The 24,962-nt window shown below is 43.1% G+C and overlaps 1 protein-coding gene across 1 annotated transcript in view; it reads left to right on the top strand.

Annotated features, from left to right (window-relative positions):
* The window catches only part of LOC124552876 (lachesin-like), a 333,701-nt gene that overhangs the window by 240,885 nt on the left and 67,854 nt on the right, over nucleotides 1–24,962 (top strand). Inside the window, exon 6 of the mRNA XM_047130152.1 lies at nucleotides 2,364–2,426. Coding sequence (XP_046986108.1) covers nucleotides 2,364–2,426 — 63 coding nt within the window. The remainder of the gene's footprint in view (nucleotides 1–2,363; nucleotides 2,427–24,962) is intronic.

The following is a 24,962-nucleotide window of genomic DNA, read 5'->3' as shown; positions in this document are numbered from 1 at the left end:
AAGTTTTGTCTAATGACAGTGAGATATGGACTTTCAATGAGAAGAGCACTCAACACCCGATGATCACTTAACAAGGATTATTGCCAATTACAAAGAAAGAGAGAGAAAAGTACGTACACTATGGGATCAAACGTATCCGGTTAGTTGGATCAGTGTTCCATGTTCCGTCGACAACGAGGTCAGTAGTGATTAGTACAAGATCTGATGAGGGAAGGGTGGGGAAGGAAAACGGTCCTGCCCCTTCAAAGGATCCATTCCGGCATTTGCCTGAGATGGTTCAGGGGAAACACGGAAAACCCAAATCAGGGTGGCCGAACGCGGGTTTGAACCGACTTCCTCCACGAATACGAGTCCAGTGTACTAACCACTGCACCACCTCGCTTGGTAGAAGGGTGGAGTGTGTCCAGACTTCGCCTTTAGTACGGCTTTAACTCCTCTAGCATCACTTGCAATGAAGTGACTAAATCTGACTGGTGGAAAGACAGCCCACTCACCCTTAATAGCCGAAAGCAGAGACAGAGTAATGATTTTGGATCCTGGGTTATGGAGCGAAGTCGATGCTATATCTCACCATGAAAGTGTTCATTTGGTTTCAGGTCGGGACCCTGGGCAGGCCCGTCACTTTCAGGATTATTATTGCCCACAACCCTTTGCATCACTGATGCTGCTACGTGACAAGGTGCGTTGTAATGCTGAAACAGTCATAGTTTCCGAACTCTTCCCCTATTGTACACAGTATAGAATTCTACGAAATGTGTTCATATGCTTCCGTATTTAGTGTCTTATTCAATACAATAACCACGGAAAACACCACCATACCTTAACACCACCACCTCCTGTACCTCACTGTTGGCGGTACAACTGATGGTAGGTGAAGTTCTCCATTCATTATCCAGACACAAACCCTTCCATCGGACTTCCACGGGGTATAACATAATGTATCACTGCAAATCGTTTATACTCATCCACTGTCCAGCTGCGTGGCTGTTTACTTCAACATGAGCTTTGGCTAGCACTGAATACAGAAATGTGTGGCTTATGAGGACCTGCTCGACTATTATAACCCATTCTTTTTAACTCACTAAGTTCAGCCACTCTGTTAGAGGACTGCTGGTAAAACTCTGGAACTCACGAGAGAATCCTTCTTCTGATTTGAAGCGATTTTTAAAACCACCCTTCACAATCCTTTACAGTCCCTGTTCCATTACTTACTTTCAGTCATCTGATGAATTTCAAGGTGTACTAATTATTTAGTTATTTTAGATTGACACTCTAATGTTATACATTTTAACTAACTCCTTAGATTATCTTAGATAATCACTTGATAAATAAGTTTACTGAAGTTCTTTCAATTACAATTGGTATGAATCTCCTGAAAGTAAGATCTGCCAGTTCTTGCGTCAGCTGCGGTTTTCCTTCGCGTTTTCACCTCACAGACATCTCATCAACAGTTGACTTTGGAAACCGAGAGTTGAAATGTCCGTAATGGAATTGTTATTCGGATGACAGCCAATCACTAGTCCGCGTTTGCAGTCGCTGAGCTCCCCTGAGAGCACACTATTCCCTTACTGCTCCTCTGCTGACAGCACGATGTTCCCTACCTCCATTTATACTGGTCGTTCCGCCTCCCGTGACATTCAATGGTCAATTCCACATTGCTTATGGTTGTCCGGATACTTTTGAACAAACATTGTATGGTTAAAAAAACTTACTGGGGCTTGGCATGGATCCAACTGAACGCATACTAGCTGTATCGGGAAACTTCTACGTTTGATCCCAAGAGATGAGAAAACTGAGACCATGATTTAATGTCAGAATAACTTTAACGAACGGAAAATCATGGAGGCAAATATTTCTTAGGAGGTATCAAAGAATATGCTAATAATACCCATGATAACTGGAAATACATATTTTTCCTGACGAGTCAAGTTTACCAAGATCACTAGCAATTCCTTTTATTACTATGACCGTTTTCGAAAGATCAACGCTTTCATCTTCGGATCGTTTAATATTAGATGTTATTAGAAGATCCGACGATGACAGCTTAGATCTCTAGAAAGTGGCCGTAGTAATAAAAAGAATTACTAGCGATCTGGCAAACTTGATTATTCGGGAATACTATGTATTTTAGGTCGCCCCATGGGCTAATGCAATTTTGAAAATAAATAACTGGAAAGTGTATTGAAATGTTTCGTAAGAAATGAGGCAGGCGGCGGTGGCGCTGAATTCCATTTGCACATAGATAGGCTAAAGTAATTGAAGTCTTGAATGTATTGAAATCTAGCCAAAGTGCTGAATAATAACAACTAAAAAGATTTTCAGGATCATATAAGTTTAATAATTGGCGGTTTTTTGCTTTACAGAGATTCCCAGACCGTCAACGCCACCGAAGGCTACAGAGATACGAAGTGGTTCCCCGAAAGAAGGTATGTCCTAACAAATTTGTACACGAGCGCTTCTACAAAAGATGTAAATCTCGGCAATGAGACATTTATGATGGTGAAGTATTGCTATTTAAGCCTTTGTTTCTGGAGATTTGTTGTATCTACCGTGATTAACCATTACCCTAAATACCATTTCAACTATGAAATGTTAGCTGTTCATTCTTCTAGTCAACTTTCTGTCATTAGACATGTGAATGTTAGAGCTGAAATCTCATTCTCACATGACAATGCGCCGGTGCTAGGTTTTAACAGAGATAAGCCACTATAGCAGCTCACAGGTACTATAGGTGCTCCCAAACGATACGTTTCAGCAGAACGATGCTATCTTCATGGTCCTTGTATCTTTCTTAATTTGTTATTCATTTTTATTAGTTTAAGACAGACAATAGATTCAGCGGCAAGTCAGTGTTACAGTTGCATCCCCCATTGGGCAGTGATTTAAACCATATATACGGCCTATCTATCAGTTCACAGCTCTGTGTGTGACAGACTGTACTTCCGATTCCACCCTTGATTCTTTTTTTGGAGTGGCCGAGCGGTTCTAGGCGCTACAGTCCGGACCCGCGCGATCACTACGGTCGCAGGTTCGAATCCTACCTCGGGCATGGACGTGTGTGCTGTCCTTAGGTTAGTTAGGTTTAAGTAGTTCTACGTTTTAGGGGACTGATGACCTCAGCAGTTAAGTGCCATAGTGCTCAGAGCCATTTGAATCATTTTACTTTAAATTTGTGGTAAGGTCTTATGGGACCAAACTGCTGAGGTCATCAGTCCCTAAGCTTATGCACTACTTAACCTAACTTAAATTAACTTACGCTAAGGAGAATACACACACACCCATGCCCGAGGGAGGAATCGAACCTCCGACGGGGAAGGCCGCGCAGGCCGTGACAAGGTGTTTCAAACTCCACGGCTGTCCCGCGCGACCTCCACACTTGTGGTAGGAAGAACCGTTGCAGTTACGTCGTCAAGTGAGTTTGAATTTCCCTGATTTTCTTCTCGTGAAATGTGTGAGTGGCGAAGTGGAATGTTTCCTGCATGTTTTTGGACCGTATGCGATCCGAATTGTAATAGTAACAGTTAACAGGGGCGAACGACGTCTGTGGAGAAGTGTATGGTCAAAAGGTGTGCAACTGATGAGCAACTGACCGCGCAGATGAACCAAGAGGCTACCAACAGTGTCTTCTCAATGACCGTTCAGCGATCGATACTGCGTATGAGCCTCAGCAAAAGGCACCCGTTTCATGAACCCATGCTTACTTCTGTTCATCGGCTACGAAGGCTGAAGTTTGCACGCCAGCATCACAACACGACCTCCACTTAGGGGCGACAGGTGGCCTTTTTAGACGAAAACTGCTTCATGCTGCATCAGACATATGGCAGTTGGACCGAGCGAGGTTTCGCAGTGCTTATCACACTGGATTCGTATTCGGAGAACGACGGTTCAAACCTGCGTCCGGCCATCCCGATTTAGGTTTCTCGCGGCTTCCCTGAATCGCTTAAGGCAAATGCCGGGATGGTTCCTCTGAAAGGGCATAGCCGATTTCCTTCCCCATCCTTTCCTAATCCGAGCTTCTGCTCCATCTCTAAAGACCTCGTTGTCGACTTGACGTTGAACGCTAATATTCTCCTTCTCCTCCTCCTCCTCCTCTAGATGGCTGTTGGCCCGTTGGGCGAGAAACTCTGCAACAATAGCTAGAAGTATCCAGGCCCAAGAAGGGAATGTTATGGTCTGGGGAATGTTTTCGTCGCTCTGGAACAGATTAATACAAGAATGCATCCACGCCTGGGGACGATGTCCACTCAGACATGCAGTTTGTTCTTCTTCGGCACTATGACACCTTCCAGCAGAACAATGCAATTAGTCTCACAGTTCGCAGAGTAAAAGCATGGTTCAAAGAGCACCAGGTTGAGTTTACCGAACTCCCCTTGCCACCAAACGTCCGGAAGTTAAACCTAATCGAGAATCTGTGGGTCCCCCTCGATCGGGCTGTTTGGTGATGGATCATCAACGAGAAACCTATCAGGGCTGACCACTGCGCTGCCGTCGGCACGGCTCTTCATCCTTTTTGGCACCTTCCAGAACCTCACTGACTTCCTGTATCTCGCAGCGGTCCGCTCTACAAAAGGTGGCTATTCAGGTTTTTGATAGCTGGTCACAGTGATGGGACTCGGTAGTGTTTTTCCGGTAGTGTAATGAAACAGTAACAAAAAAATGTTTAAATGTGTGTGAAATCTTATGGGGTTAACTGCTAAGGTCGTCAGTCCCTAAGCTTACACACTACTTAACCTAAATTATCCTAAGGAGAAACACACACACCCATGCCCGAGGGAGGTCTCGAACCTCCGCCGGGATCAGCCTCTCAGTCCATGACTGCAGCACCCCAGACCGCTCGGCTAATCCCGCGCGGCGAAACAGTAACAGCTCTTGCAAGTTTGTGCTAGCAATGTAGTATATTTCTTTTTGTTGTGAGCATATTGTCAGTCACGACACAAAGTGCTAATATTCTCCACGTATTCCGGTGTTTAATTTTAAAGCTTTTCGTTGTCATTTCAGACTCATAGAGCTTTCGATGTAATTCTCCAGATAATTTGCACTAAAGAGCCAAAGAAACTGGTACACCTGCTGAATATCGTGTAGGGACCCGCGAGCACGCAGTAGCACCGTACCACGACGTGGCATGGACTCGACTGATGTCTCAGGTAGTACTGGAGAGAACTGACCATGAATCCTGCAGGGGTGACACCATGAATCCTGCAGGGCTGTCGATAAATCCGTAAGAGTACGAAGGGGTAGAAGTCTCTTCTGAACAACACGTTGCAAGGCATCCCAGATATGCTCAATTCATATCTGGGGAGTTTGGTGGCCGGTGGAAGTGTTTAAACTCAGAAGAGTATGCCTGGACCCGCTCTGTAGCAATTCTGGACGCGTGGGGTGTCGCATTGTCCTGCTGAAATTGCCCAAGTCCGTCGGAATGCACAATGGACAAGACTGGATGCATTGATCAGACAAGGTGCTTACGCGCATGCCACCTATCAGAGTCTATCGAGACGTATCAAGGATCTCTTATCACTCCAACTGCACACATCCCACATCATTACAGAGCCTCCACCAGCTTGAACAGTCCCCTGCTGGCATGCAGGGCCATGGATTCATGAGGTTGTCTCCATTCCCTTACACGTCCATCGACTCGATACAATTCGGAACGAGACTCATCCGGTCAGGCAACACGTTTCCAGTCCAATGTCTGTGTTGACAGGCTCAGGCAAGGCGTAAAACTTTGTGTCGTGCAGTCATCAAGACTACGGTCCATCCACGGTAGATGAGTGGTCAGCGCGACGTAATATCAATCCTAATGGCCCAGGTTCGATCCCCGGCTGGGTGTTGAGTTGTCGTAATCATCAATACTTCATCCCCATCGATGCGGAAGTCTCCGAAGTGGCGTCAAATCGAAAGACTTGCACACGGCGAACGGCCTACCCGACGGGAGGCCTTCGGTTCCGAAAGCCTATATCGATAATGTTTCGTTGAATGGTTCGCACGTTGATACTTGTTGAAGGCCCAGCACTTAAATCTGCAGCAACTTGCGGAAGGTGGCACATCTGTCACGTTGAAAGATTCTCTTCGGTCATCGTTGGTCCCGTTCTTGCAGGATCTTTCTGTGGCCGCAGTGATATCGTAGATTTCATTTTTTACCGGATTCCTGCTATTAACGATATATTCGTGAAATGGTCGTACGGGAAAATTCCCACTTCATCGCTACCTCGCGATGCTGTGTCCCAACGCTCGTGCGCCAAATTCAATTAAGTCTTAATAACTGCGATTGTAGCAGCAGTAACCTATCTAACAACTCCGCCAGACACTTGCTGCCTTATACAGGCGTTGCTGACTGCAGCGTCGTATTCTGCCAGTCTACACATCTCTGTATTTGAACACGCATACGTATACCAGTTTCTTTGGAGCTTCAGTCTACATCAGGAACATCATAAATGTGTCACACAGAAAAATATATTTAATTTCTGACACATGTCCATAATAATCTTGCGGGAAATTTTCTGCAAGTTCAAAGCCCAATGATTCAGATATTTATTAAAAACATATACCATCGATAAAGTACTTGAAGTTCATCATATACCTTAAAATTGTTGAATGGTTAGCTGTATTTTAAAGTAAGTTTACGAATTAACTCAACTTCAGTAATTCAGATTATTCGTGGATAAAGTCTTCAGCCCAAAAGGTTGTTTGGCTTTTCATACTAAAATGCCCGAAAAAGAAATCAAAGCCGCGCGGGATTAGCCGAGCGGTTGAGGCGTTGCAGTCATGGACTTTGCGGCTGGTCCCGGATGAGGATCGAATCCTCCCTCGGGCATGGGTTTGTGTGTTTGTCCTTAGGATTATTTAGGTTAAGTAGTGTGTAAGTAGTGTCTAAGCTTAGAGACTGATGACCTTAGCAGTTAAGTCCCATAAGATTTCACACACATTTGAACATTTTTGAAGAAATCAAAACACTCAGCCGCCCGCTGTGGCAGAGCAATTCTAGGCGCTTCAGTCCGGAACCGCTCTGCTGCTACGGTCGCATATTCGAATCCTGCCTGGGGCATGGATGTGTGTGATGTCCTTAGGTTAGTTAGGTTTAAGTAGTTCTAGGGGGCTGATGACCTCAGATGTTAAGTCCCATAGCGCTTAGATGCATTTGAACCAAAACACTCAGAAGACGTGGTCGGATGTCACTGTAACTTCATACACGTACAACCCAATTGCGGATATATAAATGATTCTAGTTACAAATCACGGTGACAGAAACCCGCCCTGCTAGCCGCGCGGTTTAACGCAGTGCTTCCCGAGCGCCCGGCGGATTAGTGTCGAGGTCCGGTGTGCCAGCCACCCTGTGGATGGTTTTTAAAGCTGTTTTCCATCTATCTCGGCGAATTCGGGCTGCTTCCCCTTCTTCCGCCTCAGTTACACTGTGCCGGTGGTTGCTGCGCAAACACTGTCTCTATTTACACGTACACCATAAATACTATACCACGCAAACATTTGGAGTTACACTCATCTGGTATGAGACGTTTCCTTAGTGTCTGTGTGTGTGTGTGTGTGTGTGTGTGTGTGTGTGTGTGTGTGTGGCCGGGGGGCGGAGAGAGGGTACTCTGGGGGCCGAACCGCACAATAACCCTAGATAGATGATTAGATGTTGTAATCACTGAAATAACCTCACAAGAAGTTTCTTACTTTTTTCTCTCCCGCCTGTAGGCACTTCACTTTTTTGTTAATTAATGTGTCTTTAATATATTACTGTCGACGATGGGAACAAAAAATAACCAATGGAAACAATACGGTTTTCCGACATGAGATACTTTCATTTGTTGCACGATGTACATTTTGACTTATGGAAGACAAACTGAGGGGTGTTTAAAACTCGCTTCTGTATTTTGGCTAAATCAACTTCCTTTACATGGATCTCTCCGTCTCTCTCTCTCTCTCTCTCTCTCTCTCTCCAACTGTCTCTATCTCTATGTCTACCTCTACCTCCCACATAATTTTACACAAAATTACGGTTACGTCTTGTGGGTCCTACGACTCATCGTCTCAGGCTGGTACTTACAGGATACACGTGGTTCTGAAAATCGCTTTAGTTCCTACAACAGGCCACAACCTACGCACTTGCATATACACAGTGGTGATAAAAGTCATAGGATACTTCCTAATATCCTTTTGCCCGCCGTAGTGCAGCAGGTCGCCGTGGCCTGGACTCAACAAGCCATTCGAAGCGCCCTGCAGAAATATTGAGTCATGCTGACTCTATAGTAATCCATAACTGCAAAAGTGTTGCCGAAGCAGAATGATCTGACATAGCGCATTGTCGTCCATAAAAACTCCATCGTTGTTTGACTACATGGAGTCCATGAATCGCTGCAAATGGTCTCCAAGCATCCGTACATAACAGTTTCCTGTCAAGGATAGGTTCAGTTGGATTCAGTCCGTTCCATGTAAACACAGCCCACACTATTGTGGAGACAGCACCAGGTTGCACAGTGTATTGTTAACAACTTTGGCACATGGCTTCGTGGTTCTGCGCCACACTCGAATCCTACCATCAGCTCTTACCAACTAAAATCAAGAATCATCGGATCTGGCCATGGTTTTCCAGTCGAGGTCGAACAGATATGTTCACGAGCCCAGGAGAGGCGTTACAGGTTATGTCGTGCTGTTAGAAAAGACACTTTCGTCAGTCGTCTACTGCTAAGCCCCACTAGCTACAAATTTCTCCACACTGCCCAAACAGGTAAGTTCATCGTACGTCCCACATTGATCTCTGCGGATATTTCAACGGTGTTGTTTGTCTGTTAGCAGTGATAACACTACGTAAACGCCACTGATGTCGGTCGTCAACTGAAGTCGTCGGGCACTGCAGTGCCCGTGGTGAGATGCAATGGCTGAAATTTGGTATTCTATGCACATTATTGACACTGTGTGTAACGGAATATTGAATTACTTAACGATATACGAAATGAAATGTCCCATGCGTCTAGTAGCAACTACCATTCCGAGTTCAAACTCTGTTAGTTCCCGTGGTGCTACCGTAATCATCTCGGAAACCTTTACACATAAACCACCTGAGTACAAATGACAGCTCCGCCAATATACTGAATTTTTATTCTTTTGTACGTGATACTACCGCCATCTGTGTAAGCGCATATTTCCGTCATCTCAGTGTGCTCGACCAGCTTGGCTCATTAATACTCTGCGTTTGTTTACCATGAGAATTGACCAAAGCCTAAAACTAACCATTTACGCTCCCTTTGGAGTTACGGTCGACTGGACTTACTTACGGCTGTCTGAAACATTTAAAGAAACTGGTAAATATAATAGCGTGTGAGATTGGCTTCGAACAATTACGGAAAAAACTCCAAAAACTACGTACGACATGAGAATTACTCCAGTGAAGCGCAAACGGCGATGTATAGAGGTATAGGGTACTCTCTGGCATGTAAATATAGTACTCATGAGAAGAATGGAACACTCTGCAACATTAAGTGTAACCTGTGAATATGTATGTTTGATCAATATATACATCATCGACACCATGGATTACCATACAACAGAAGAATGTATTCAGAAGCCGTCAACAGTTAGGAGTACCAAGCAGAAACGTGTTTACAGACTATTCATCAGTTGCATCTGCATTTGCACTCCGGATAAAAGTTTTAATTAAACTCTCATAAATTTTAGAGTTTTAATACAAGTACATTACTAATATCATGCAGATGGAAGGAAGCGTTACTGTTACACATCACTGGATTCGGCTCGATAGCCGCTATCAGAAAATAAGTACCAAATTATAGCATCCCCTTTAAAAAAACAAAGTTGACTTTCATATCTCTGAAGTGACCCCACCCAGCAACAAAGAAAAACCAACGTCACATTATGGCTCCCGTTGTCCCATGCAACTTCTGTCCCTCAAACGTTTTTGGTCCTACCATACTTTCCGAGTTATTCTTTGTGGCAATAGTTGGTGACTCACGCTGTAGGTCAAATGATTTTTACAGTGATGAAAGTATGATAAATATACACTGTGGGACGTTTGAAATAGTTCATATAGTTCACGGTTATTCAGCTAACTTTGTCAAAACAGTTATCTTTCTTTTATGATCAAAACTAGAACAGCTGGGCGACAACACTAGATACGGCAGCTGACAATGGTTAGTAGCACGGGGAAAAAGAACTGCCATTTCATTAGATAGAGCTACATTTTTGTGCATTTTGTTCAGTTGTCTTCAAGGGAATAGTTACATCTTTCACCAAAAATATACAATCACACAAAAGAATGGTGTTAATGATACTTTTACAGTTCCTTGGATTACTAAAATGTATTATCATTCATGAATTTTGTTACTGCTTTAGCAAATCACTCATTTATCGATGATACATTCATATCGTTTTTACTTAGTCACAGGGCAACATTCTACCATAATTGAAATGCAAATGCCGGCCACGGTGGCCGAGCGGTTCAAGGCGCTTCAATCCGGAACCGTGCGACTGCTACGGTCGCAGGTTCGAATCCTGCCTCGGGCATGGATGTCCTTAGGTTAGTTAGGTTTAAGTAGTTCTCAGTTCTAGGGGACTGATGACCTGAGATGTTAAGTCCCATAGCGCTCATAACCATTTTTTAAAAATGAAACTATACTGTTCGAGAGACCTCGCCAAGTCTGAAACCTCTATTACAAGTCTGTTCAGATTGCGGCATTGGTACAAATTTTCATTCGTAGCTTCAGTCTGCATGTATACATAATTCTTTCGTTAGTTTATAACAGCGATCTGGTATTTTCAGGAGTGTACTTTTTGGAAGCTAACCACAAATCGAAAAGACTAGAGAAAATTCGGTTTCCGTTGCACTAAACTCGTATTTCAACAGACACAATGAAGTCAATGCATCTAAAAGACATTAAACGTCAGTTAATTCTTTGTACCCAATTTGATTTTGTCAACTCTGTATCCCCCCCCCCCCCCCCCCCCCCCCAATGAACCATGTACCTTGCCGTTGGTGGGGAGGCTTGCGTGCCTCAGCGATACAGATGGCCGTACCGTAGGTGCAACCACAACGGAGGGGTATCTGTTGAGAGACCAGACAAACGTGTGGTTCCTGAAGAGGGGCAGCAGCCTTTTCAGTAGTTGCAGGGGCAACAATCTGGATGATTGACTGATCTGGCCTTGTAACACTAACCAAAACGGCCCTGCTGTGCTGGTACTGCGAACGGCTGAAAGCAAGGGGAAACTACAGCCATAATATTTCCCGACTGCATGCAGCTTTACTGTATGGTTAAGTGATGATGGTGTCCTCTTGGGTAAAATATTCCGGAGGTAAAATAGTCCCCCATTCGGATCTCCGGGCAGGGACTACTCAAGACGACGTCGTTATCAGGAGAAGGAAAACTGGCATTCTACGGATCGGAGCGTGGAATGTCAGATCCCTTAATCGACCAGGTAGGTTAGAAAATTTAAAAAGGGAAATGGATAAGTTAAAGTTAGATATTGCGGAAATTAGTGAAGTTCGTTGGCGGGAGGAACAAGACCTTTGGTCAGGTGAATACAGGGTTGTAAATACAAAATCAAGTAGTGGTAATACAGGAGTAGGTTTAATAATGAATAAAAAAAAAATAGGTGTGCGGGTTAGCTACTACAAACAGCATAGTGAACGCTTTATTGTGGCCAAGATAGAGGTTAGGTTAGGTTAGTGGTGTTTAACGTCCCGTCGACAACGAGGTCATTAGAGACGGAGCGCAAGCTCGGGTTAGGGAAGGATGGGGAAGGAAATCGGCCGTGCCCTTTCAACGGAACCATCCCGGCATTTGCCTGAAACGATTTAGGGAAATCACGGAAAACCTAAATCAGGATGGCCGGAGACGGGATTGAACCGTCGTCCTCCCGAATGCGAGTCCAGTGTGCTAACCACTGCGCCACCTCGCTCGGTCGCCAAGATAGACACGAAGCCCACACCTACTACATTGGTTCAAGTTTATATGCCAACTAGCTCTGCAGATGATGCAAAAATTGGTGAAATGTATGATGAGATGAAAGAAATTATTCAGGTAGTGAAAGGAGACGAAAATTCAATAGTCATAGGTGACTGGAATTCGAGAGTAGGAAAAGGGAGAGAAGGAAACATAGTAGGTGAATATGGATTGGGGGAAAGAAATGAAAGAGGAAGCCGTCTGGTAGAATTTTGCACAGAGCATAACCTAATCATAGCTAACACTTGGTTCAAGAATCATAAAAGAAGGTTGTACACATGGAAGAATCCTGGAAATACTACAAGGTATCAGATAGATTATATAATGGTAAGACAGAGATTTAGGAACCAGGTATTAAATTTTAAGACATTTCCAGGGGCAGATGTGGACTCTGACCACAAACTATTGGTTATGAACTGTAGGGTAAAACTGAAGAAACTGCAGAAAGGTGGAAATTTAAGGAGATGGGACCTGGACAAACTGATTAAACCAGAGGTTGTACAGAGTTTCAGGGAGAGCATAAGGGAACAATTGTCACCAATGGGGGAAAGAAATACAGTAGAAGAAGAATGGATAGCTCTGAGGGATGAAGTAGTGAAGGCAGCAGAGGATCAGGTAGGTAAAAAGACGAGGGCTGTTAGAAATCCTTGGATAACAGAAAAAATATTGAATTTAAGTGATGAAAGGAGAAAATATAAAAATGCAGTAAATGAAGCAGGCAAAAAGGAATACAATCGTCTCAAAAATGAGATCGACAGGAAGAGCAAAATGGCTTAGCACACATGTCTAGAGGACAAATGTAAGGATGTAGAGGCTGATCTCACTGGGGGTAAGATAGATACTGCCTACAGGAAAATTAAAGAGACCTTTGGAGAAAAGAGAGCCACTTGTATGAATATCAAGAGCTCAGATGGAAACCCAGTTCGAAGCAAAGAAGGGAAAGCAGAATGGTGGAAGGAGAATATAGAGGGTCTATACAAGGGCGACGTACTTGGGGACAATATTCTGGAAATGGAAGAGAATGTAAATGAAGACGAAATGGGGGATACAATACTGCGTGAAGAGTTTGACAGAGCACTGAAAGACCTGAGTCGAAACAAGGCCCCGGGAGTAGACAACATTCCATTAGAACTACTGACGGTCTTGGGAGAGCCAGTCTTGACAAAACTCTACCATCTGGTGAGCAAGATGTATGAGACAGGCGAAATACCATCAGACTTCAAGAAGAATATAATAATTCCAGTCCCAAAGAAAGCAGGTGTTGACAGATGTGAAAACTACCGAACTATCAGTTTAATAAGTCACAGCTGCAAAATACTAACGCGAATTCTTTACAGACGAATGGAAAAACTAGTAGAAGCCGACCTCGGGGAAGATCAGTTTGGATTCCGTAGAAATAACGGAACACGTGAGGCAATACTGACCCTACGACTTATCTTAGAAGCTAGATTAAGGAAAGGCCAACCTACGTTTCTAGCGTTTGTAGACTCTGAGAAAGCTTTTGACAATGTTGACTGGAATACTCTCTTTCAAATTCTGAAGGTGGCATGGGTAAAATACAGGGAGCGCAATGCTATTTACAATTTGTACAGAAACCAAATGGCAGTTATAAGAGCTGAGGGGCATGAAAGGGAAGCAGTGGTTAGGAAGGGAGTGAGACGGGGTTGTAGCCTCTCCACAATGTTATTCGATCTGTATATTGAGCAAGCAGTAAAGGAAACAAAAGAGAATTTCGGAGTTGGTATTAAAATCCATGGAGAAGAAATAAAAGCTTTGAGGTTCGCCGATGACATTATAATTCTGTCAGAGAAAGCAAAGGACTTGGATGAGCAGTTGAACGGGATGGACAGTGTCTTGAAAGAAGTATATAAGATGAACATCAACAAGAGCAAAACTAGGATAATGGAATGGTGTCGAATTAAGTCGGGTGATGCTGAGGGAATTTGATTAGGAAATGAGCCACTTAAAGCAGTAAAGGAGTTTTGCTATTTGGGGAGCAAAATAACTGATGATGGTCGAAGTAGAGAGGATATAAAATGTAGACTTGCAATGGCAAGGAAAGCGTTTCTGAAGAAGAGAAATTTGTTAACATCTAGTATAGATTTAAGTGTCAAGAAGTCATTTCTGAAAGTACTTGTATGGAGTGTAGCCGTGTATGGAAGTGAAACATGGACGATAAATAGTTTGGACAAGTAGAGAATAGAAGCCTTTGAAATGTGGTGCTACAGAAGAATGCTGAAGATTAGATGGGTAGATCACATAACTAATGAGGAGGTATTGAATAGAGTTGGGGAGAAGAGGAGTTTATGGCACAACTTGACAAGAGGAAGAGACCGGTTAGTAGGACATGTTCTGAGGCATCAAGAGATCACAAATTTAGCATTGGAGGGCAGCGTGGAGGGTAAAAATCGTAGAGGGAGACCAAGAGGTGAATACACTAAGCAGATTCAGAAGGATGTAGGCTGCAGTAGGTACTGGGAGATGAAGAAGCTTGCACAGGACAGAGTAGCATGGAGACCTGCATCAAACCAGTCTCAGGACTGAAGACCTCAACAACAAACAACAACAACTCTGTATGGTTAAATATTACATTTTTGTAAGCAGATGAAGTTATCGAAGCAACGTTTGCAGTGAATGAACTTGTAAAAACTATAACAAAACGAAATTTTGTTGTTAATGAAGCAATGCACATTTTAACATCACAAATAATTAAATGTTTTTTCTCATACATTTATCAGTGTTGTTTGGGACATGTTTCACATAATGGCCAAAGAGTGTGCCAAGAAAATCGAGTTCAGCTTACAAGTGCGTACTAACTGCATCAAAAGTCATACAAATGAGTGGTATAATCGTAGCAGCTGTGTGAGCGGAATAGGTATGGGTATAGCTCAAGAGCACTAGAATAAATTGCCACCAAACCTCATACATACAACAATATCATGAAAAAATGTATTATGGGGCCACAAAATGCTTAACATCCTTATATGGTGAAGAATGCGTAAAGTGTAACAAAAAGTATTATTTTAGGTTATGGGTCAATGATGTGAGAGGGAGAGGCTGTTATATGTTTGATAAAGAGGATTAAATTTGATTTGACAGCCTGGATAAAGTCGGAGGAAGAGGTCCGAGATCATAAGTAACTGGGAAACAACTTGTAACAGCTAGGTATTAAATAAATGCAGTTATGTTGCATTTAGCTATTGCAGTAAATATGGGCTGCCTTGTTTTCCATAATTTTTTGTGAAAATGTAGCTATAAACATTGGCATAGGTTTCATACATTAATCTTGCGCAATAGAACTATGACGAAAGATACACTACACTGTATAAAAAAATATTGTTTGAATATACAAAGGTGTCTAAAAGATCTACAAGAATTATACCTTCAACAGGAATGAAGGTGAATTTTAACTCAATGCGTGGGGCTACAAAGTTTTTATTTATAAACGAATCATCAGATATGACAAGAGAATATCTCTTACATCCATCCACACATAATCTTGTGGTTTTCTATTACAATTATAATTACGTGCCAGTGACCTGATCCTCATGCCCGTTGAAGAGTGAAATATTCACCATGTCCATGCAATTGTGGAAAAAGTCATATCTCCACATTGTCTTAGTATACTGAAAGTCCTATGGCGAGCTTCTTCCTTGTGGGGGCCCTCTCTGAGGGCACTCCCGCCTTAGGTGATTGTTCACACCTCAGGTGCCCCCTCTCCCCCCCCCCCCCCCCGAGAAACGCGGACAGAGGGACCAATCGGCACGTTTGGAAGGTACAAGCTCTGATAATCACCCCTCCCCAGGCCTGGCCATTACCAGGGCGGGGAATTACGCGTTACCCCGTCGCTAGCTACATGTGGGGTTGTGTGGGTCGGCCTTCAGACACGCACAGAGAGGAAAAAAAGAGAAAAGGAGGAACAAAGAAAAGAAAGAAAAGAAGGGAGGTCTCAAACGCGGTAGCGGAGAAGAGGGTAAAGAGAAGAGGCAAAGAAAAGTCTAATTGCTAATAAATATTTTGAATTTTGATATGAATTTTAGCTGTTTTTAACAATTTTTACGTGGGAACATATGATTAGAAACTTGTGAGAACATATCATTAACACTTGGCGTAATTAAAAATTATAGCTAATACACAATACGTAATGATACATATATAAAATACATGTGTAGTGCTATCTTGCAAAATATCTATACAAAGCGTACACAGTTTTCTGAGTAGTTCATTAACACAGAAATCTGATCACAATTATTGCAAGTGTCGTCTCTTGTAATGGAAGAGGGACGTCTATTGATCGTGAGACGGGAACCTCAGCGATGACGAACGTTCGCATATGGGTGTCTTGTTGTTGTTTGTTCATGTTTTGCGAAATTAGACGATTCATGTCCCATAAATTCTGGTTTGGAGATTCTCTAATTCACTTTTGAACTATTGGGTAGACAGTTTACTACGGTAGAATCGTATGAACGTGGCAGGTGATAGTTTATTCCGTTACAATTGGTACACCATGTAGGTGACACCAGTTTTCGATTCAGCAGACCATATTGATGAATCTCATTGTTGCATTTAGCTTTGCTATTTATTAATCTGAATGTTCTGTAGTGCTCAACGTCAGTACAACTATTTAGCTACGTTGTAAACGTAATATATAGTATATACCTAGACTCAACAATGTTACTGTCATCAAATCTTGCTCGAAACATTTTCAGTGGCTTTCACACAGGACGTTTTCGACTTACTGGCTAGTTGAAATCCTTCGCTTTTTACTGGGCATGTATCAAAGCGGATGTTATATAAGGGCGTTATTACAAATGCAGGAGGCTGAATTACCATTATTCTCCTGATCACTGTCTTCTGTGGTGGGTTCGTGATTTGTGATGTCGTTTGGAAAACGAGTCAGCCGCAGCACGACCTGGAGTTCCTTCCTGTTGTTGGTAATCACCGGTGAACAGCCACTGACCAAGCACCGAAGCACGTCATTGCAGCGCCCAGGGCCAACATTCATCTGTCACCTGCCATGAGCTGACAAACAACGCACGATGGATGACGCTCGTGGGAAATTGGGTAATACAGAAGTCGTGATATACCGCTAGAGGTGCCGGCGACATCAATTTAGAAGCGTGATTTAGTGCTGCGTCCTGAACTAGCAAAGCATAGCTGCCGGCGTCGACGTACTCTCTGAAAGTCTCATCCGTTTTGTCTCTTTTATAACTCCATTTCTAATTACGTTAATCCTTGGCCTTGTTATAAGCTGCTGTTTCGAAACTTCTGCTGACTGTTCTCTTTCTCTCTCTCCCTCTCTCTCTCTCTCTCTCTCTCTCTCACACACACACACACACACACACACACACACACACACAAACACACATTTTCTTTGTGTTTTTGACGTCGTGTAGTCTTCATGTCTTGCGAAATTTATTTTTTACTGCGTTGAGAGTGGATACCATTGCTGACACTCTAGTCGTCACTCAAAGTATGGAAGGAAAGTTGCGTGCGACATACGAGTACGTGCGTGGGTTGTGCAACGTATTTTCCTTATTTGTTTCCTTATTTGAACTCTTTGATGTCGTGTGTCCTGTGGCGGAGAATTTTTACCAGACAAGCATTTGCATAAACGACCGTAGAAGACTGCCGAGAAGCATCACTGTGGATGACTTAGTGTACTAGAACAACCATCATTAATCCATCGCGCGGTTTCTATTTACATCTGCCACATCTCCTGATTTCAGAAGCTATTTCGTTAACCCATCTGAGCAGATCTGGTGTTTACAGAATCCCGTGCGAATGTGGGAAAATTTACATTGGTCAAAGTACTATTCGTACCGTCAACGACAGGTGTATTGAACATCATCGCCATACGCGACTATTACAAGCAGATAAATCTTCCGTGGCTGAGCATTGCCTTACAGTGGGACACAGGATTTTATATACAATGAGACACAAGTAGTTGCAAATGGTTGGCAGTGCTGGCATTGTGTTTCAAAAGAATCTGTCGAAACGAGACTAGCAGATAGTATCACTAATCATGATAATGGAAACCAGCTAAGTAAAACGTGGAATCCTGTTTCATCAGATACAGGGTGTTTCAAAAATGACCGGTATATTTGAAACGGCAATAAAAACTAAACGAGCAGCGATAGAAATACACCGTTTGTTGCAATATGCTTGGGACAACAGTACATTTTCAGGCGGACAAACTTTCGAAATTACAGTAGTTACAATTTTCAACAACAGATGGCGCTGCAAGTGGTGCGAAAGATATAGAAGACAACGCAGTCTGTGGGTGCACCATTCTGTACGTCGTCTTTCTGCTGTAAGCGTGTGCTGTTCACAACGTGCAAGTGTGCTGTAGACAACATGGTTTATTCCTTAGAACAGAGGATTTTTCTGGTGTTGGAATTCCACCGCCTAGAACACAGTGTTGTTGCAACAAGACGAAGTTTTCAACGGAGGTTTAATATAACCAAAGGACCGAAAAGTGATACAATAAAGGATCTGTTTGAAAAATTTCAACGGACTGGAAACGTGACGGATGAACGTGCTGGAAAGGTAGGGCGACCGCGTACGGCAACCACAGAGGGCAACGCGCAGCTAGTGCAGCAGGTGATCCAACAGCGGCCTCGGGTTTCCGTTCGCCGTGTTGCAGCTGCGGTCCAAATGACGCCTACGTCCACGTATCGTCTCATGCACCAGAGTTTACACCTCTATCCATACAAAATTCAAATGCGGCAACCCCTCAGCGCCGCTACCATTGCTGCATGAGAGACATTCGCTAACGATATAGTGCACAGGATTGATGACGGCGATATGCATGTGGGCAGCATTTGGTTTACTGACGAAGCTTATTTTTACCTGGATGGCTTCGTCAATAAACAGAACTGGCGCATATGGGGAACCGAAAAGCCCCATGTTGCAGTCCCATCGTCCCTGCATCCTCAAAAAGTACTGGTCTGGGCCGCCATTTCTTCCAAAGGAATCATTGGCCCATTTTTCAGATCCGAAACGATTACTGCATCACGCTATCTGGACATTCTTCGTGAATTTGTGGCGGTACAAACTGCCTTAGACGACACTGCGAACACCTCGTGGTTTATGCAAGATGGTGCCCGGCCACATCGTACGGCCGACGTCTTTAATTTCCTGCATGAATATTTCGATGATCGTGTGATTGCTTTGGGCTATCCGAAACATACAGGAGGCGACGTGAATTGGCCTCCCTATTCGCCAGACATGAACCCCTGTGACTTCTTTCTGTGGGGACACTTGAAAGAGCCGGCCGAAGTGGCCGTGCGGTTAAAGGCGCTGCAGTCTGGAACCGCAAGACCGCTACGGTCGCAGGTTCGAATCCTGCCTCGGGCATGGATGTTTGTGATGTCCTTAGGTTAGTTAGGTTTAACTAGTTCTAAGTTCTAGGGGACTAATGACCTCAGCAGTTGAGTCCCATAGTGCTCAGAGCCATTTGAACCATTTGAACACTTGAAAGACCAGGTGTACCGCCAGAATCCAGAAACAATTGAACAGCTGAAGCAGTACATCTCATCTGCATGTGAAGCCATTCCGCCAGACACGTTGTCAAAGGTTTCGGGTAATTTCATTCAGAGACTACGCCATATTATTGCTACGCATGGTGGATATGTGGAAAATGTCGTACTATAGAGTTTCCCAGACCGCAGCGCCATCTGTTGTTGACAATTGTAACTACTGTAATTTCGAAAGTTTGTCTGCCTGAAAATGTACTGTTGTCCCAAGCATATTGCAACAAGCGGTGTATTTCTATCGCTGCTCGTTTAGTTTGTATTGCCGTTTCAAATATACCGGTCATTTTTGAAACACCCTGTATCAAGAAGCAATGGCATCTGAATCGGCTATGAGTAATCATTTGCAATGATATATCGTTTTCAACAGTATTCACCACCGAAGGCGCTGCAACTCTTTTTGCGCCAGAGGGCAGCAGGAATGATTGAGCGCGTGCGCACTGTATCTAACACATGCGCTGTTGTACTTCCGATGCATATAAAGGTGCAGTATTTAGCGAGTGGAGTCAGTTATCGGCGAGAGCAGCGTAGCTTTTCTCACCTGATGATGGCGGCCAGGTGGACCGCTGAAATATTGTTCAGATGAGCCGGCCGGAGTGGCCGTGCGGTTCTAGGCGCTACAGTCTGGAACCGCGTGACCGCTACGGTCGCAGGTTCGAATCCTGCCTCGGGCTTGGATGTGTGTGATGTCCTTAGGTTAGTTATGTTTAAGTAGTTCTAAGTTCTAGGGGACTGATGACCACAGCAGTTAAGTCCCATAGTGCCCAGAGCCATTTGAACCATTTTGTTCAGATGACAGTTTGATCCGGTTGGAAACCCGTCAAGAATTTGATACACTAATACGCCGGGAAAGTCTACATAATCACAGGTCTCTTTACTGCCTATTCTACCTACAATGTAAGACTAAAAATCAACCCCTTGAGTGCGTGGTCGCAAAAGGCCAATAATGTTTACAGCATTTGACGCCCGACTTATCGTCTACCATGCAGCCACAATATTGGCTGCTAATGAGAAAAAGGGGGACGGACTGTAGGTACGCAATCGCGAGCACAGCATGAGGTAACGGTTAGTCGAACTGCTTAGACGGCGAACAACTCACAACAGTGCTGGAGTGCTAGTGGCGGTGATACTATGAAGAACAATGACAACAATAATCTAAGCAAACATTGCATTATATCGACAACGGTTCAGACATTTCATCAGAAAGCAACCCACAAAAATTCACAGAGTGAGAAAGAAGTGACAGATGGGAAGGGTTTCTGAAAGTTGAGTCAATGGAATGTGTAGTGTCGTATACGATCCAATGTGCGGAAAATGTACATGAGAAGTACAACGACGACAATACATGCTAGTAACCGCTCCTTGGTCGTTGTCCAAGGAGCGGTTACTAAACATAATAACGCACATGGAAGACCATCTGCAGCATTGTAAAAAAAGCGATTACGAGATTTCCTGTAAGCCCGCAGCAGTAAGACCGTGTAATGCATTAGGAAACTACGGATATTGAAGACAGGACAAGGACATTCTACATTACACACATCGAATCGCGCGCAACATAGATAATACGGATTTCAAGGGAAGACGGGAATGGCTGCATAGCGTCCAACATTGCTACAGTGTTTCAAGACGTAACATAACGAAATTTCAAAGAAAGCGTGAGCTTGACGATGCACAGCAAAGTGGAGGAACGGCCCGCAAATTTTTAGATGAGATAAACATACTCACCCCTTCGTCCAGTAAGGAATTTGTTTTCAACTCCGATCAATCGTGGTCGAAAGAGAAAATGCACATGAAAGGAATCTTGGAAATCAGAGGTACCAAGAGAATTTTATCAAGATCAACCAATATCACTGGCATAAAGCATTTGTATGAAATTATACTGACTGTCAACCTGGGTGGTAAATTGGCTGGAAAGTTATTTATTGTGCAGAGAAAAGTTGGAGGTGCTGTACTCCCTACGATTTTTTTTCCTGCGCGTGACTTTCCAAGGGTAGTAGGGAATACTAACATCACAGCAAGTAAGATTTTGGGAAATGGGCGAAAGGGAACTATAACCACTGTATGAGCAGTGCTTTTGGCAAGTTCAAAAATGGTTCAAATGGCTCTGAGCACTATGGGACTCAACTGCTGAGGTCATTAGTCCCCTAGAACTTAGAATTAGTTAAACCTAACTAACCTAAGGACATCACAAACATCCATGCCCGAGGCAGGATTCGAACCTGCGACCGTAGCGGTCTTGCGGTTCCAGACTGCAGCGCCTTTAACCGCAAGGCCACTTCGGCCGGCTTTTGGCAAGTAGCTGATCAAAATAACAGTCTTTTGCTTGACTTGTGGCCTGCGTATAAAAATAACATTCATTTACAGCAGACTGTCTCTCCTGAAAAGTGCGTGATATTGCATTTCATACCACCTGGAACCGCTGGACAAATTCAGCCTCTGGATGTTTGTTTCTTCCGTTCCTATAAAACGTATTATCGCACTATCTGTATCTACGCCTTAAAGGTTGGCCGGTTTCGTGATACGCTCATGACGAACTGATTCGCATTCGGTTGCATGCCATCACATTCTATCAGTTCTCGTCAACCAGATACGCCAATATGATTCCTTAGGTTAGTTAGGTTTAAGTAGTCCTCGGTTCTAGGGGACTGATGACCTTAGAAGTTAAGTCCCATAGTGCTCAGAGCCATTTGAACCATTTGAACCTGATTTAACTTCAGGTATTCTGTAGTTTTCCTCATTGGATGTATACTCCTTTGCGGGATTTGGAAACCATAGTACACATTAGTGTCACGTATTCTGTTTAAATTACGTAGTACTTTTTGCAGCGCAAAACTATACATACCTTGCTAAACGTCTAACATTTAAATTCTGTGATCAATTTTTTTTTCAAAATCACCTCCTTCATATCAAACTCGCCCTCACTTTGTAAAATTAAAGGAATACTTTTCCTCATTGAAGATTTTTTTCTGTTTGTAGCTCAGCGCGCATTACTTATGTCTCTTGCGCATAATTAACATAAATTACTGATATTTCTACATTCCAGATTTAATCTTTACCATACACGGCATCTTTAGTTTCGGGATCGATTAATCTTTCAGTGGCCCAGTACACATATCCTAGTTCCTACTGTTTTCAACTTTATGAACGACTTACTATTTCTTCTTTTCAGATACGTATACAGGGTGTTACAAAAAGGTACGGCCAAACTTTCAGGAAACATTCCTCACACACAAATAAAGAAAAGATGTTATGTGGACATGTGTCCGGAAACGCTTAGTTTCCATGTTAGAGCTCATTTTAGCTTCGTCAGTATGTATTGTACTTCCCCGATCAAATTGTAAATTTTCACAATTAACATGTATGGGCTGACGAGAATCTGCACGCAATTGTGCAATCACGTCATCAACACAGATTTTCTGTGAACGTTTGGGCAGGCATTGTTGGTGATGCCTACATTGGGCCCCATGTTCTTCAACCTACGCTCAATGGAGCACGTTATCATGATTTCATACGGGATACTCTATCTGTGCTGCTAGAACATGTGCCTTTACAAGTACGACACAACATGTGGTTCATGCACGATGGAACTCCTGCACATTTCAGTCGAAGTGTTCGTACGCTTCTCAACAACAGATTCGGTGACCGATGTATTGGTAGAGGCGGACCAATTCCATGGCCTCCACGCTCTCCTGACCTCAACCCTCTTGACTTTCATTTATGGGGGCATTTGAAAGCTCTTGTCTACGCAACCCCTGTACTAAATGTAGAGACTCTTCGTGCTCGTATTGTGGACGGTTGTGATACAATACGCAATTCTCCAGGGCTGCATCAGCGCATCAGGGATTCCATGCGGCGGAGGGTGGGTGCATGTATCTCCGCTAACGGAGGACATTTTGAACATTTCCTGTAACAAAGTGTTTCAAGTCACGCTGGTACATTCTGTTGCTGTGTTTTCCATTCCATGATTAATGTGATTTGAAGAGAAATAATAAAATGAGCTCTAACATGGAAAGTAAGTTTTTCTGGACACATGTCCACATAACATATTTTCTTTCTTTGTGTGTGAGGAATGTTTCCTGAAAGTTTGGCCGTACCTTTTTGTAACACCCTGTATAGTTCATATTGTTTCTCGCACTTCTTTCATTGGAAGGTAGCAATATTTTATCTATGAAACACACGAATCACTGGTGTAATATTCGACAACATTTATTATTTGCTACACGAACCGGTTTTCGGCAGTTACACTATCATCAGGTACAAAAGATAAGTATGTGGTGCGTTAAAATTTTGTTAAATCAAATATTTTAAATTAGTGCATCTACAGGGTATCTCGACTTCCAGAGATGAAAAATAAAATTTATGATCCAACGAAATTTCACTGCACCACATACTTATGTCTTTGGTAATGGCGTAAGAGTCGAAAACTGATTCGTGTAACAAATAATAACCACCGTAGAATATGACACCAGTGTTGCTTGTGTGTGTGTTTTATTCATGACATATAAAATATTCTACCAAGAACTGACGGAACAATCAGTCGAAGCAATATTTATTCCGTTATACATAGCGTCCTATCTCCATCTTTATCACAGCAGTTCCTCTGAGTTCTGTAACTGGATTGTGTAAGTACATTGACTCCTCCTACACGTGTACTGAACTGCCACTCACACTTCATCGAATGTATTACGAATGCTTTATGTCATTTCTAGTTGTATAGACGTTACTTTTCGGAATACGGTTTCTTTAAGCTTTTTTTCGAGAATATCAGCGTACCATCGGTCTGAATCAACACACGCAAATGTCCTGAAGAATATTAGATTTCTAAATTATTGTCTCACGGTATTTGATTAGCAAGCATATCTGAACCATATACAGGGTGGTCCATTGATCGTGACCTGGCCAAATATCTCACGAAATAAGCGTCAAACGTAAAAACTACAAAGAACGAAACTTGTCTAGCTTGAAGGGCGAAACCAGATGGCGCTATGGTTTGCCCGCTAGACTGCGCTGCCATAGGTCAAACGGATATCAACTGCGTTTTCTTAAATAGGAACCACCATTTTTATTACATATTCGTGTAGTACGTAAAGAAATATGAATGTTTTAGTTGGACCACTTTTTTAACTTTATGATAGTTGGCGCTGTAATGGTCACAAACATAAGTCTCACAATTTTAGACGAACAGTTGGTAACAGGTAGGTTTTTTAAATTAAAATACAGAACGTAGGTACGTTTGAACATTTTATTTCGGTTGTTCCAATGTGATACATGTACCTTTGTGAACTTATCATTTCTGAGAACGCATGTTGCTACAGCTTGATTACCTGTAAATACCACATTAATGCAATAAATGCTCAAAATGATGTCCGTCAACCTCAACGCATTTGGTAATACGTGTAACGACATTCCTCTCAACAGCGAGTAGTTCACCTTCCGTAATGTTCCCACAGGCATTGCCAAAGCGCTGACGCATGTT

Source organism: Schistocerca americana, chromosome 1, assembly GCF_021461395.2.
Source record: "Schistocerca americana isolate TAMUIC-IGC-003095 chromosome 1, iqSchAmer2.1, whole genome shotgun sequence".
Lineage (NCBI taxonomy): Eukaryota > Metazoa > Arthropoda > Insecta > Orthoptera > Acrididae > Schistocerca > Schistocerca americana.
This window is presented reverse-complemented; position numbering and strand designations above follow the sequence as displayed.